The 15,089-nt window shown below is 57.9% G+C and overlaps 1 protein-coding gene across 1 annotated transcript in view; it reads left to right on the top strand.

The window, feature by feature from the left end:
* Window positions 1-405: 405 nt before the first annotated feature.
* Window positions 406-15,089, top strand: part of TSPEAR (thrombospondin type laminin G domain and EAR repeats) — a 41,155-nt gene continuing 26,471 nt past the window's right edge. The window contains exons 1-8 of the mRNA XM_051992954.1: window positions 406-482; window positions 1,072-1,143; window positions 4,183-4,600; window positions 6,084-6,322; window positions 7,051-7,141; window positions 7,798-7,951; window positions 9,534-9,665; window positions 10,648-10,874. Coding sequence (XP_051848914.1) covers window positions 406-482; window positions 1,072-1,143; window positions 4,183-4,600; window positions 6,084-6,322; window positions 7,051-7,141; window positions 7,798-7,951; window positions 9,534-9,665; window positions 10,648-10,874 — 1,410 coding nt within the window. The remainder of the gene's footprint in view (window positions 483-1,071; window positions 1,144-4,182; window positions 4,601-6,083; window positions 6,323-7,050; window positions 7,142-7,797; window positions 7,952-9,533; window positions 9,666-10,647; window positions 10,875-15,089) is intronic.

The raw sequence follows: 15,089 nt of genomic DNA, 5'->3' as shown, positions 1-15,089 counted from the left end.
CTGTGACGACTGAATTCGCTTCAAACTTGCTCCCGAGTCATAGGAACCCAGGAGGCTTATTTTTGAATTCTCCAGCAAGACGATATGTCAGCCCGGAGCCCCCAGATCCCAGAAGTCTTGTAATCCCACCCCATTGTAAGGAACATGCCCACGATGGGGACATCCAGCCTCGGCTGCTCCAACCCCCGAGCTGCCTGGCCCCTTTTAGGATAGAAACGAGGGTCCCTAGATCTGCCTCCTTGTACCTCCAGTTGTTCTGGAATGAAACAGAAGGCTCAGTGGCACTGTGCTTGACAGGGAACCCCCATCACTAACCAAAGGCCTCTCAAGGTCACCTCCCTGGCTAAAGGGCACCGAGCGCCCGGGATCCCACTAACTCCTCGTCTGGGAGAAGTGTCGGTGACGATGGGCAACGCTTGGAACCGGGGAAGAGTGTGGGAACTGAGCAGGACCCTGCTGGGCAACAGATATGAAGTCAGGATGTGAGCGGACAGAAGCTTTGCTGATGGCGGCTACTATTCCTCGGCTGAGCTGACGCGTCCGGGCGTAGGGCGCTTCCCCCTGGCTTGGTATCTCCCAGGGTTCCTTCCTTGTGCCTTGGCGGTCTCAGTCACTCCTAGCCTCTCGATGGCCTGAGCTTATTCTAACTCCAAGCCCAAAGGGTCCTGAAGCCCTCATCAATCTGTAATGTCTCCACCCATTTGGGGGCTCACCCAGCTCCTGCTGTCACTGGTCATTGAGTCCCCAAAGAGACGGCGGCTCTGACTTTCCCGCTTCTAGGACTAAACTTCCTGGTGGCAAGCTTCCTAAACCCTCACTCGTGGACCCCACCCGGGGGGTTTCTGCTTAACGACCAGCCTGTAGACTCGGAGACATTTGACCAAATGGCCCAGCAAGGAGAGTAGCTATGAAGCCCCCAGGTTCACACTCTCCCACACCCAGAGTCCAAAGGAGAAGCACTGTGGTAGTCAGGGCCAGACTCGCCCTCCCGGGGGCACCGGCAGCTCCGGAACGGCATGACCTCATTTCCTTGCTCTGCTGGCCTCCCTGACCTCGTGATGTCTCGGCTAGACAGATCAAGCAGCTCCCTCGGCAGCAGGGCGAGCGAAGAGCCTCGCCCTGCCTCTGGGCGGCTGCAACACGGTCAGGTGGCTCTGCTTCTGGCTCCCCCTTGGCATCCCTCTCCCCCAGTTTTTAAAAATTTTTATTCAAAATGTTGAGTTCCAAATTCCATCCCTCCCTTCCTGGAAGCGATCCGCTGGAGGTTATTCTAGTAAATATTTCCATGCCAGTCATTTTGTACAAGACCCAAATAAAAGGGAAAAATGAAAGAAAAAAGGGGGAAATAGTCTGGAGTCCATCAAGCTCAGTTCTTTCTCCGGAGGGCCGTGGCGGACGTCATCAGGGTCCTTTGGGCCGCTCTTGGGTCGTTGTAGAGTGAGAAGAGCTAAGTCATCACAGTTCTTAATCCTACAATCTTGCTCTCACTGTGTCCAGCGTTCCCCTGGCTTTGCTGAAATCGTCCTGCTCATCATTTTTCATAGCACAATGATACTCCACTGGCTCTTCCTTTGCTCAAGGGTGTCCAGATCCGGGGTTTTGAGCTGGAAGTCTTCCCATTTCTTCTTTTCTGTGGTCTGGACAGGGTCCTAGCTTGGAAGGGAAGGGAAAGCATTTATTTAGCACCCGCTACAACTCTCTGTGATAGGTGCTGTTATTTTTACTTTACAATTGAGGAAACTGAGGCAGATGAAGTGACTCCCCCAGGGTGACACAGCTCTTAAGGATCTGAAGCCAGATTCTTGGTTTTTCCTGACTCCAGGTCTGATTTACCCTTATGCTGCCCAGCTGCCTCTGAGACCAGGGCTCCTCATCTGCCACGGGGGAATCATCAGGCCTGACGTCCCCGTCCTGCTGCTCTTCCTGGGTGGCCACAAGGGCCTTCAGTGGAGTTTAGGAGCGGGGCTCGGGCGCAGAGGCAGCTAATGGCCCGGAAGAGGTGGGGGCGGGAGAAGGGGACGTTTACAGGGCACAGAAGCAGCCTCGTCAGCAGGATTCCCTTCAGTTGGATTGCCCCTGGGCCAGCCTGGATGGGACATCGGAAAGTGGGCGCCGCCCTGGCAGAGCCCTGCTGCAGGGAGCCAGGGGAGGCCAGGTGTGCATGGCGAGGTGCTGCCAACCACTTATCAGGCCGGATCAGGAGCCGCCTCTCCAACTGGCTCCGTCTTTTCAGCACCCCGGGGTGCCCCGAAGCTGGCACTTGGAGGTTTCTAAGAATAAACCCTAATTATCCCTGCCCGGGAATTCAAACATGTAAGAAGCTCTGAACAAAACGTGGCCCTTGGGGGTGCCCGGAGTCTGCACCGGCAGAAATCTCGCCAGGGTTCTGGGGCCCGGCCTGGAAGCTCTTTGAGGGCAGATCATTGTCCTCCCTGTGCTTGTTTTCCCAGCGCACATGGTACGTGCTGGAGAAGCGCTGGTTGCCTGACAGTAGGAGGAAATCCTGCTCATCGACTCACTTCCTGTTAGCAGCTTCTGCCTAATCCCAGCGCCCGGGAGCTGCCCCATCTCCTGGGCAGGAAGCTCCGGAGGCTGCTTCCTCAGCTGTCACCAGGGCTTTGGGGCTCCCCTCAGAACCTTGGGCCCCGGCCCAGGCAAGTCGTCCCAGAGAAGGGAGCTCAGAGCCTTCCCCTCCGGAGAGGGCCCGATGGCCAGCCTAGGTCGGGCCTCTGTGGCCAAGCAAATCCAAGCTGGCCCCCTCCCCAGGCCGGCAATGGTCCCTACCTCCAGATAGCGCATTTCGCCATCGTTTTCTCATCTGCAAGCTGAGCAGCACCAGCCCCTCTTTTGGTCATAATGAAATTCTGTCTGTGATAGAGGAGACCACCTGGTGTCCTCCTGCCCCCTACACACACACACACACACACACACACACACACACACACACACTTACAATCCCCCCACTCACACATATATACACAAACACTCACAACCCCCCCACACACTCACAATCCCCCCCCACACTCACTCACACACAATCCCCTCCCACACTCACACACACTCACACACACAATCCCACACATACTCACATACACACACTCACACACTCACACACACACACTCACTCACGCACACACACACACACACACTCACTCACACACACACACTCACACACACTCACACACACACACTCACTCACACACGCTCACTCACGCACACACTCACACACACACACTCACACACACACTCACTCACACACACACTCACACTCACTCACACACCCTCCCACACTCACTCACACATATACACACACTCACACACACACAATCCCACACACATACTCACTCACACACTCACACACACTCACTCACACACACGCACACACACAGTCATAATCCCACACACATACATACATACACTCACACACACACTCACACACACACACACTCACTCACACACAATCCCACACACATACACACATACACTCACACACACATACACTCACACACACACTCTCACACACACACTCACACACACAGTCATAATCCCACACACATACACACATACACTCATATACACACTCTCACACACACTCACACTCATACACACACAGCCAATGCTGTGCCCATCCTCGGTGCCTCGATTCCTCCTAAAACTCTGCCTTTGAAATCCTTTCTGTCCTTCTGTCCTTCCTCCCTGAGGAAGCCCCAGTCTGGGACCCTCGGCTGGGGGGCGCTATCTCTGGTGACGTCTAAAGGCAGTGCTCAGAAGACAAGGAATACTGTTGTCATTTCCCCGTGTGCCCCCAGAGTTTGGGCCCCTGCCCCCCCCCACTGTGATACCGATTTCTCTGCAAAGTTGTTGGGGGAGGGGCGTGCCTATTACTTGGAGACCCACAGACTTGGGCATGGGGGTGGGGCAGAGCAGCCACGGAAGCTTTTACAGGGGGGCCACTGGGTACCCCATGGCCCGAGGTCCCAGACGGAGGCCCCGGGTGCAATCCTGCCTCAGTGTTCTCATCTGCCAAATGGGGGCAGGGTGGGGGTGGGGGATGGGAGGGAGAGGTTGGGCACCCTGACCTGGCTAGCTTTCTGACCTGTTAAGAATGAATGTTTTGTCCCCTGGAGATGCTTAAGGAAGCAGAGTCCTGTTGCTTTTCCCCCCAAAGACAATTTAAATCAGGGAAGAAGTGAAACCAAAGACCTTGCCCCCTGCGCCTGCTGTGCCCACTGTGCCTGCTGTGCCAGCTCCCACCTGTGGAGGGCTGAGAGAGGGAGGGGGCGGTAGAAGACCCGCTCTGACCCTGCGAGCAGCCCGTGACCAGGGCTGGGGGCACCTCTTCAGCCTGTGCTCTCTCTTACCTCCCACAGATCTGCGCCCTTTAGACATCCTCTCCGAAGTGATCCCCCCGAGCGGCAGCGGTCCCTCTGGCGGCTTGAGGATGATCCAGGCCCAGGGGGCCCGGGGCTTCCAGCTGTCGGCCGTGTACAGCCCCCGCCTCCTGAGCTTCCCGGCCTCCAGGATCTTTCTACACTGTGACCTCTTTCCTGAAGAATTTTCCATTATTGTCACCCTGAAGGTCCTCAACCTCCCCCCCAAGGTCAGTGAGCGCTCGGCTAGGATCGGCCGGGGCCTCGAGCCGGGGATGGGGGCGGGGCTCACACTCTCCACATCCGGCCTGATGCCCACGGCACGTCCTACATGCCAGTGACCTTCTGGGGAGGAGCCAAGTTTGGGGCACTCAGAAGCCTTACAGGCTGGTCCTGATGGGGTGACCCTCACGAGCCCCCAGTCACATTCTGACTCCCCTCTCACGGGCAATCGGGCCATGTCCTGGGCCTGGAGCGCAGCAGGGGAAGGTGGGGGCCCTTCAGGGCCAGGGCCTGAGCCTGCTGCTGACCTTCGGAGGGGGCCCAACCTCAGCTCCGACGGGGCCACCCTGCACTGGCCCTGGCACTGGTAACAACCAGGATGGCTAGCGGGCGTCCGGACCTTTAGCGGGCACCACGTAGTCAGTATTAGGGCACGGAAGGGGCATGAAGTCGTGTCACGAGTGAGGGCAAAAGCAAGACAGAGACAGAGACAGAGAGAGAGAGAGAGAGAGAGACAGAGAGAGAGAGAGAGACAGAGATGGAGTGAGAGAGAGAGAGAGAGACAGAGACGGAGTGAGAGAGAGAGAGAGACAGAGACGGAGTGAGAGAGAGAGAGAGACAGAGACGGAGTGAGAGAGAGAGAGAGAGACAGAGACGGAGTGAGAGAGAGAGAGAGACAGAGAGAGAGAGAGAGAGAGACAGAGACAGAGACAGAAACAGAGAGAGAGAGACAGAGAGAGAGAGACAGAGACAGAAACAGAGAGAGAGAGACAGAGAGACAGAGACAGAGACAGAAACAGAGAGAGAGAGACAGAGAGAGACAGAGACAGAAACAGAGAGAGACAGAGAGAGAGAGACAGAGACAGAAACAGAGAGAGAGAGACAGAGAGACAGAGACAGAGACAGAAACAGAGAGAGAGAGACAGAGACAGAGAGAGAGAGACAGAGAGACAGAGACAGAGACAGAAACAGAGAGAGAGAGACAGAGAGACAGAGACAGAGACAGAAACAGAGAGAGAGAGACAGAGACGCACAGAGAGATAGACAGAAATCCATAGGGAAACAGAGATGGAAAGAGACAGACAGAGACCGAGTTAGAGAGGAGAGAGACAGAGAGACAGAGAGAGAGAGAGAGACAGAGAGAGAGAGAGACAGAGAGACACAGAGACACAGAGAGAGAGACAGAGAGAGACAGAGAGAGGGAGAGAGGAAAAGGGGAAGGAGACACAGACAGAGCCGTGATCTAGAAATGGGTGAGGGGACATGCCAGTGAGCCAGGCTCACTCACGGCGCGTGGCCCTTGGCTAGGACACCTGGCCCTTCCTTCCACTCGCCACTAACCGGCCTGGGCGCTGCGGGCAGTGTGGCGCAGGGGAACGAGCCCGGGCTCTGGAGCTGTCCCAGGACGTGGCGGCCCTCGTGTCTTTGCCCACAAAAGGGGAGGGGCTGGCGCCCAGAGCTCTGTCCCCCGCCCCCCGCCTGTCTCTGCAGAAGAACGAGTACATCTTCACGGTGGTGGAGGAGGCCAGCGACACCCTGCTGGTGGGCCTGCGCTACTCGCCCCGCAAGCTGCACTTCCTCTTCCTGAGCCGGGAGCGCTCGGGCAGCTGGCAGACCCGCGTGACCTTCCAGGACGTCCCTCTGACCGACAACCAGTGGCACACGCTGGTCCTGGCCGTGTCCGAGAGCTCCTTCTCCCTCACGGCCGACTGCAGCGTGCCCACGGACGTGTAGGTGCCGGGAGGGGAGGGAAGGGTGCGTGTGCATGTGCTCCACACACACGTGTGTCTGTGCATGCATGTTCATGTGTGTGCACGCATGTCCGCATCTCGTGCATGGGGCTGTGCGCCGCACACGTGTTCCGTGCAGGTGTGCACGCGTGCCTTGTTTGTACTGTACACACGTGTTGGCACATGTAGCCCCGTGCATGTGGTCATGTGCGCTGCACGCGTGTCCCGTGCATGTTGCGTGTGCGTGTGCACGTGCTGTGCCCCCCCCCCCGAGTGCGTCCCTCGCACTTCCCAGGAATCGGGATTCCCCGAGATCAGGTGACCCTGGGCCCCTGTAGCCACCGCCTTGTCCAGCAGCTGTCCCAGCCAGAAAGCACAGAGCCCGCGAGTCGGGGAAACCCGTCATTCCTTGCTGAAATTACGAGAGGAGTCAGGGAGGGGGACCCCAGCGTGGCTCCAGGACCATGAACCCTTCCAGGGCCCGGAAAATCCGCTCCCAAGGGCTTGCCCATCTGCTGCCCGCTGTTGCCTTGGGTCTGGGGGTCTCTTGGCTTGGGCCGAGGGCAGGGGGAGAGACCCTGGAAGTGGGGCGAGTTCTCGCTCACCCCGCCCCCACCTCCCCGAGGGCACAAATCGGAATTATGCCGCCCGGAGAAGGGTCCTGTCACTGGGGGTGGCAGGAAGGCCCAGGCCCGCCCCCATTGACACGGCCCGCTCCCCGCTTTCAGGATTGTCGACACCCCGTTCCCGATGTCTTTGACCATGAAGGGATCCCGGTTTTTCATCGGGAGTCGGCGGAGAAAGAAGGGCACCTTCACCGTGAGTGCAAAATCAGCCCTCCCCCCGTCGTGGTCTTCTCCGGGTGCCCGAGCGCCAGCAGGGACATTAGTGAGAGATGCCCTTCGGGGCTGGAGGGGAAGTGGGCAGCAGTGGGGAGGGGTCGCTGTTTAATGAGTTCTGGGCCACTCTGTAATGAGGTCCCAGGCAGAACAGGCAGGCTCTGGGGGGGGGGCACTGTCTCTGCCATGAGCCCCCTAGGACCACCCCTCCCCACTGCTTACAGGGGTCCCTTGGCCGTCAATACCCAACATGCATCTGGACTTGGGGCTGGGAAGCCCTCAGTTCGAATCCTGCATAGACATGTCTTAAGAATCCTGTGTGACCCTGAGCAAGTCCCCTTATTCCCTGGGCCTCGGTTCCTCCCCTCGTCCAATGGGGGCTCTCTGGGGTCCCTTCCACATCTGGACTATGATCTTAGGGCATCCCCTCTAAGTTTCTTCCTCAGGAACTCTTGCGAAATGGCAGCAGGGACCCCCAAATTAGGATGGGACCCCAAAGCCCAGGAGCAGCCCCCGCCCCCTTTGGGCCCTGACTCGCTCTTGCAGCGAATCCCATTGGACCAGAAGACCTTCCTCCCCTTTGCCCTTGGTGGATGATGGCATTTCCACTTCCCAGCCCTCTCCCTCTTCTGCCAGGGCCTGCTGAGGCAGCTGGTCCTGCTTCCTGGTTCCGACGCCACTTCCCGGATGTGCCCCAGCAGGAACGCCCAGCTTACTGTGCTGTCCATCCCCTCGGTCCTGCAGGACCTCGCAGGGATGCCCGAAGATGAGGTGCTCCGGTTCCCTTATGGTGAGTGTCCCGGGGTCCTTGTGCTGCCGGAGGGCCCTGGGCTGGACGGTCACTGAGCCGGCTTCTGGGGTCCTTGTGCTGCCGGAGGGCCCTGGGCTGGGCGGTCACTGAGCCGGCTTCTGGGGTCCTTGTGCTGCCGGAGGGTCCTGGGCTGGATCACTGAGCCGGCTTCTGGGGTCCTTGTGCTGCCGGAGGGCCCTGGGCTGGGCGGTCACTGAGCCGGCTTCCGGGGTCCTTGTGCTGCCGGAGGGCCCTGGGCTGGACGGTCACTGAGCCGGCTTCCGGGGTCCTTGTGCTGCCGGAGGGCCCTGGGCTGGGCGGTCACTGAGCCGGCTTCCGGGGTCCTTGTGCTGCCGGAGGGTCCTGGGCTGGGCGGTCACTGAGCCGGCTTCCGGGGTCCTTGTGCTGCCGGAGGGCCCTGGGATGGGCGGTCACTGAGCCGGCTTCCGGGGTCCTTGTGCTGCCGGAGGGCCCTGGGCTGGATCACTGAGCCGGCTTCCGGGGTCCTTGTGCTGCCGGAGGGCCCTGGGCTGGATCACTGAGCCGGCTTCCGGGGTCCTTGTGCTGCCGGAGGGTCCTGGGCTGGATCACTGAGCCGGCTTCCGGGGTCCTTGTGCTGCCGGAGGGCCCTGGGCTGGATCACTGAGCCGGCTTCCGGGGTCCTTGTGCTGCCGGAGGGCCCTGGGCTGGGCGGTCACTGAGCCGGCTTCCGGGGTCCTTGTGCTGCCGGAGGGCCCTGGGCTGGACGGTCACTGAGCCGGCTTCCGGGGTCCTTGTGCTGCCGGAGGGCCCTGGGCTGGACGGTCACTGAGCCGGCTTCCGGGGTCCTTGTGCTGCCGGAGGGCCCTGGGCTGGGCGGCCACTTTTCTGTTCCATGCAACCTCTGTGGCCGGGGAGTTCACAGGACTCCAGAGTTGCCCCTTCGGGGCTGGGTGTGCCGTGGGATCTGTGGGCAAGGTCATGGCCCTGTCGGGTATTCAGCGCCCAAAGGTCAGCGCCCAAGGCGGACCGCCAGTCTGGAGGCCGATTCCCGGGCCTCCAGGCTCCATGGCCCTAAAGTGGCTCCGTGATCAGCACAGCAGGTGGGGTGTGGGACCAGCTGTGGGGGCGAGATGGGTGGAGATGTGCCCGCCTGTGCCCGTATGCCTCGGGGGCCGAGAGCTCGATAGAACTGAACAATGAGACGGGACAAAAAGAGCGAAAGGTATCGGAGGCTGGGCCGGGCAGCATCTCTCCAAAACGGCAGACGGCGTTTCACGGGGCCCACTGCCCTGGAAATCACCCGGCGGGGCCCCCGAAGCAGGGCTTGACCCTAGAAATGCCCCAGCTCCCGTGGGGCAGCGGCCTCCGAGCCAGAGGGGCGCCATGATTCTGGCCGCAGGGGCAGCAACGGGGGCTCCCGTGGCTGGGGTCTCACAGGAGGGAGTGTCAGGGGCAGGGGTTTTGACTCTAAAGCCCCCCCACCCCCCCAGGACCCCCAGGGTCAGAGCCCCCACAAGGGTATTCCAGAAGTGCTCCTTAATTTTGCCGCCCAAGAACGGTCACCTCTGGGGGATCAGTCACTCCTTTGGTCTGTGTGCAGAGGCTGACATGAAAGTGACCCTGGGCCCGCGGCCTCAGTGCACCAGGAGGGAGCCCGCCCGCTTCTGGTTCGACGCCTCCCGGAGGGGCCTCTACCTGTGTGTCGGCACCGAGTGGGTGTCCATGATAGAAGGTGAGCGGGCCGGCTTTGGTCAGGTTTCCGGGCCGGGGAGCTCCGCCCAAAGCCCAGGGAGGGGGCCCAGGCTGGGCCCCGGCAGCCAGAGCAGGCTCGGGGCTCGGGGCGAGGGAGAGGGGAAGGTCCTTTGAAAACCTTCACTACTGGCTCTGGGCCCAAATTTTGAAAATCTGCAAGAAACTGAGATGAAAAGCTGTCAGTACAGCACCCAATGGTCAGCGCCTTCTGCTTGGGGCTTGCCTTGTCTCTCAGCACTGGGGGCTTGGGCTGGGAAAGGCTGTGTCCTCGTCCTTATTTGGGGAGGTTTGCCTGGGCAGGGGGGAAGGGGGCAGTGGAGGGGCCTCCTCCCTCACCCCGAGCCCAAGTCCCTTCTAAACAATCATGGAAACAAATAGAGAAATGAGGTGGGCTTCTTCTCCCCTGCCCTCCCTCTTCTCCCCTCCTCTTTCTCCTCTCTTCTCTCTCCCCTTACCCTTCTCCCTTCCCCTCTCTCTCCCCTTCCCTCTCTTCTCTCACTCTCCCCTTTCTTTCTTTCCCCTTCTCCCTCCCTTTTCTCTCCCCCTCCTCTTTTCCTTTCCCCTTCCCCTCTCTCCTCCTCCCCTTCCTCTCTTTCCCCCTCTACCTCCCTTTTCTCCCCTTCTTCCCCATTTCCCTTTCTCCCCCTCCATCTTCTCTTTCCCCCTCCTCTCTCCCCTCCCTCTTCTCTTCCTTCTCCCCTCCTTTCTCTCCCCATTCCCCTTTCCCCCCTCCCCCTCCTCCTCTCTCCCCTCCCTCTTTCAGACACATCCTTCTCTGCCCCCAGCTCTCTGCTCCTCCCATCGCACTGGGTGGGGGCCGCTCCTTCTTCTAGAGATTCCCTCCGTTTGTTCCCATCCAAACGGGCCTCCCTGGAGCCCGGCAGCCCTGGGACCAGCTCCTCCCCAGGCCCCCACCTGCTTCCCCACCTCCCGCCCGGTGACTGCTTCTGTTTCCGGCCCAGCCAAGGTGAAGCTGGACTATGTGGAGGAGCACCAGAGCCTGGCCACGCCGTCGGAGACCATGGGCATCGAGGTCTTCACCATCCCGCACGTGGGGCTTCTGGCGGCCGCCGCCAACCGCCAGGCCAGCTCCACCATCTACAAGTGGGTGGACGGAAAGTTCGTTTCCTACCAGAACCTCCCCACTCACCAAGCCCAGGCCTGGAAATATTTCACAATAGGAAAAAAGGTAATGGGGTCTGAGCGTCCCCCGCTCCCTTGGGGCCCGGCGGGAACGTGAGGGGGGCTTCCTGTGGTCCAAAGGCTGCGCCCTAACAAGGTCGGTGCTGACGACCGACCTCCATCAGGGACCGTGCCTTTGGCCGCAGGGGCTGGTTGTGGTCTGCAGGGCAAGACTGGGGCGTTTGGGGGCAGAGGGGTGCTCATCTCCTGAATCTGCTGGCCTGGGGGCAGGAGCTAGGGAGGGCCGTCGCCCGCCGCTCTCACCAAAGCGTCCCCAGTGTTTCACCGGATTGCCCTCTCCTCTCCTCTGCCCTGCCTCCACCCTTTCCTTCTACTTTATATCGTCTCCCTCTTTCCCTTCTGCCAGTCTCTAGAGCTTTTAAATTCAGTAGGAAGCTAGCAAGAGCCCAGAACACGTTTCCACTTCGGTGAAATGTGCTCTAAATACTTTATTTTCTATCTGCCCATGATCTCGCCTTATATTCTTGCCAGAGAATGACATAATTGAGCCTCTGGGGGGCGTTATTATTTTAATCTTCTCTCCCCTCCTTATCCCATATGGGAATAAGAACATGGAGAGAGAGGTGGTTTAAAGGGGACCTATTGAAACTCACTTTTTTTGAGGCAATTAGGGTTAAGTGACTTGCCCTGGGTCACACAGCTAGGAAGTGTTAAGTGTCTGAGCTAGATTTGAACTCAGGTCCTCCTGACTTCAGGACTGGTGCTCTATCCACTGTGCCACCCAGCTGCCCTGGGAGCTCACTTTTTAAAATTAAATTTTACTTAAAAAATAAACAAATATTTGGTTTATCTCCCTCCTATCTGGAGGAAGGAACAACAGCAAAGTCCTTGTAAGAGACCAGCAGAACAAAGTCCCGTATTGGCCCGGCCCCAAATGGCTCGTCACCACCTGAGCTGTAGGGTGCCCTCTCTCTGTCACTGGTCTCTGGGGTCCATGCTGATTCTGACAATGTTGTGATTGTGTAAATTGTTCTGTTTCTGCTCACTTCACTCTGTGCTGCTCCACACCAGCCCTTCCGGGTTGCACTGATTACAGCACCACGGTCTCCATCACATTCACTACCCATTTCTTCAGCCATTCCCCAACGGATGGGCGCTCCCTCGGTTTTCCCAAAAAGCCTGTCTGTGCACCTTCCTCCGCTGTCTTGGGGGAATGCAGACCTGCTAGCAGTGTCCTAAGCATGGAAGGGAAGCCCGGACTGTTCAGTGACTTTCAGAGCATCATTTCCACAAGGATTGGACCACTTTCTAATTCCACCAACAGGTTTTTAGGACCTGTTTTAATGTGTTACATAAGCATTGTTCAAGATGCTCCATGTAACTGAAAACGATGTATACTTCTTTCTATTCCTATTCAGAAATCGCTGGAGGTTTATCATATCAAGCTTTTCTAAAAATCCTATTGAGGTCAACTTCTTTGTTTATTTTTTATTTCTATTTGTCTAAGTCTTAAAAGTAGACTGAGGTCTCACAGTGTTAGAGCTTTCCTGTCTTAATCCCTGTAACTCGGTTGGAGTGGTCTGCTTTAGTCAGAGTGATGGCTTCTTATTAATCCTTCCACCTTCTCAAAGAGAGTTTCAAACGGAGAAGGCTTCCAAGCCTGGCTTTTTCATTTTTATTTTATTTCTGTTGCTTGGGAATAAGCAGAAGAGGCGGCTCTTGAGACTTGTGGCCGCAATCCCACACACTCGGGCGTAGTATCCAGTTTGTCCAAAGACTCTGGGGAAGGGGACGCTTTTTGCTGGGCCAACATTTGCTGCATTTGGTTTTTTTTAGACTTGTGTTCAGATTGCTCTGCATGCAGAGGTGACATGTAGGACTATATTGGTCTGAAATTTTCCAGGATCTTATGACCCCAAGGCACCCCAAGTTATTCTCACCTTTTTCATTAGAAATATGATCATAAATCTTCGACTCTGTCAAGCAAGAATTTCCAGTTGGCTCGGAGCCGAGGGCCGAGGCTGGGGGGGAGCGGGTGGATGGGGTGATGGTCCTGGGGCCTTTTTTCCAAACCAATATCTATTACGCCTTTGTCCATCTTGTGCTCAGAAAGTTGGCTTTTTTTTTTTTTTTTACTAACCCTGGGTGAGGCACTTAGCCATGTTTGCCTTAATTTCCCCATCTGTAAAATGACCCAGAAAAAGTCTAGTGTCCTTGCCAAGAAAACCCCCGATGGTGCCACGGAGAGTTGACCGGGACTGGATGCCTGAACAGCACCATTGCTGGATCGTCCCTTTGTTGCCCAGGGTGTTCCCCATCTCTGCCGATGCATAGCGATGCCCTGGGCCTTTCTCTACATCACTGAGAAGAGGGGCTCGCAGCGCAGGATGGACCTCAGAAGGGTCTTGCTACATGGACAAAGGCCACTGGTGACAGATCAGTGGTCCGGCCACTCCTCGTTCTGAAGCCATTTAACCAGACTGTCCCCCGCACCAAGGCTCTTTGCACGTGCAGAGCATGAGAGACTCTGGAACTCTGCCCAAACCTGTACAAACCTCACCACTGCATGTGCTCTCTTCTGCTTTCTTGGAATCTGCCTCATGGAGCTTTGGGTGGCTCTCTGTGGCATCTAGGACTCTCCCTGGCACCTAGGACTCTCCATGGCATCTAGGACTCTCCCTGGAACCTAGGACTCTCTGTGGCATCTAGGACTCTCCCTGGCACCTAGGACTCTCCGTGGCATCTAGGACTCTCCCTGGCACCTAGGACTCTCCCTGGCACCTAGGACTCTCTGTGGCATCTAGGACTCTCCCTGGCATCTAGGACTCTCCATGGCATCTAGGACTCTCCCTGGCACCTAGGACTCTCCCTGGCACCTAGGACTCTCTGTGGCATCTAGGACTCTCCCTGGCATCTAGGACTCTCCATGGCATCTAGGACTCTCCATGGCATCTAGGACTCTCCCTGGCATCTAGGACTCTCCCTGGCACCTAGGACTCTCCCTGGCACCTAGGACTCTCTGTGGCATCTAGGACTCTCCCTGGCATCTAGGACTCTCCATGGCATCTAGGACTCTCCCTGGCACCTAGGACTCTCTGTGGTGTCCAGGACTCTCCGTGGCATCCAGCCACTCTCTGTAGGATCAGGACTCTGTGGCACTTTCTATGGCATCTAGCGGTGGCTGGAGGTGGTGGCGTTTCTTCCCCGCTTTCCATTGCAGTTAGAGCTGTGAGGTACCAAGTCAGCGCCAGGCTGCCAGTCCTTGCTTGCTCCCGGGGTGTACGCCATCCCTGGCCAGGAGCCTGAGGTTCAAGTGCCAGTCTCGAGATGGTTTTCTTCAACAGCTGCTCCCTTCTCACACCTGCCACCCTGGCCATTAGTCAGCCACAGATAAGAACACCACCTGTGTCCCAGGGTCTTTAGTTCCTTGCCCAGGACTTAGTCATCCTTGGCAGGGCTTTCAGGGCTCCCTCGGGCATCAGCCTTCGTGCCCACATGAGTCACCAGAGAGAGGGAGCTGTCATACACCTGGACGAGTCACGGAAGGTTGTGTCACATCTGGGCCGGCCTCAGGAGACAGTCGAGCCCCTCCTGCCCTTCTCTCCCTCTCTGGCCCTCCTTCTCCAGCCTCTGCTGCCTCTTTCATACTCCTCGAGTGCCTCCAGACCTGTCCTCTCACCCTTCCTGGAGGGGCCGGGGGACTGGGAGCTCCCCCCCGCAGGGTCGGGCCGTGCACGGAGTACCAGGTCTCCGCTAGGAGACGTCCCCTTGGGGCTGGACGTTTACTCATCGGCCTGAGACGAGGCACCAGCAATGGGGAGATGGAAGGACTGAGCAGAGACGGAGAGATTATGATAAAGTATGGCCTGGAGATAGAGATTCCTGACTACCCACCGACAGTCTGTCTGTGAAGCGCTTTATATCCCCACGATACCCTGAGGGTCACTGCTTGCTAGTGAAATCTCTATTCGACAGCTGAGGACACTGAGTCTGAAGGACCTCCTGGGGTCTTTCTTGCTCTCTACCTTCTCCTGGTGGGGAGGGGCTTCCCAACATGGAGGAGGTCTGAGGAGAACCGAGGCATCCTGGGAGATTGCAGATGAGAGCAAGAAAGAGGCAGGGCCTGGGGGAGCTGAGGGCTGGACCGGCCGGGGCTGGGAGAGAAAGGCCAGTCGCCAGGACCCCAAGTGTGGGGCTCAGGGAATGCAAGGTCCCTTGGGGACCGGATCCAAGTTCTCACTAATGCCAGAGGGGCGGCCCC

The sequence above is a fragment of the Antechinus flavipes genome, chromosome 4 (genome assembly GCF_016432865.1).
Source record: "Antechinus flavipes isolate AdamAnt ecotype Samford, QLD, Australia chromosome 4, AdamAnt_v2, whole genome shotgun sequence".
Classification (NCBI taxonomy): domain Eukaryota; kingdom Metazoa; phylum Chordata; class Mammalia; order Dasyuromorphia; family Dasyuridae; genus Antechinus; species Antechinus flavipes.
This window is presented reverse-complemented; position numbering and strand designations above follow the sequence as displayed.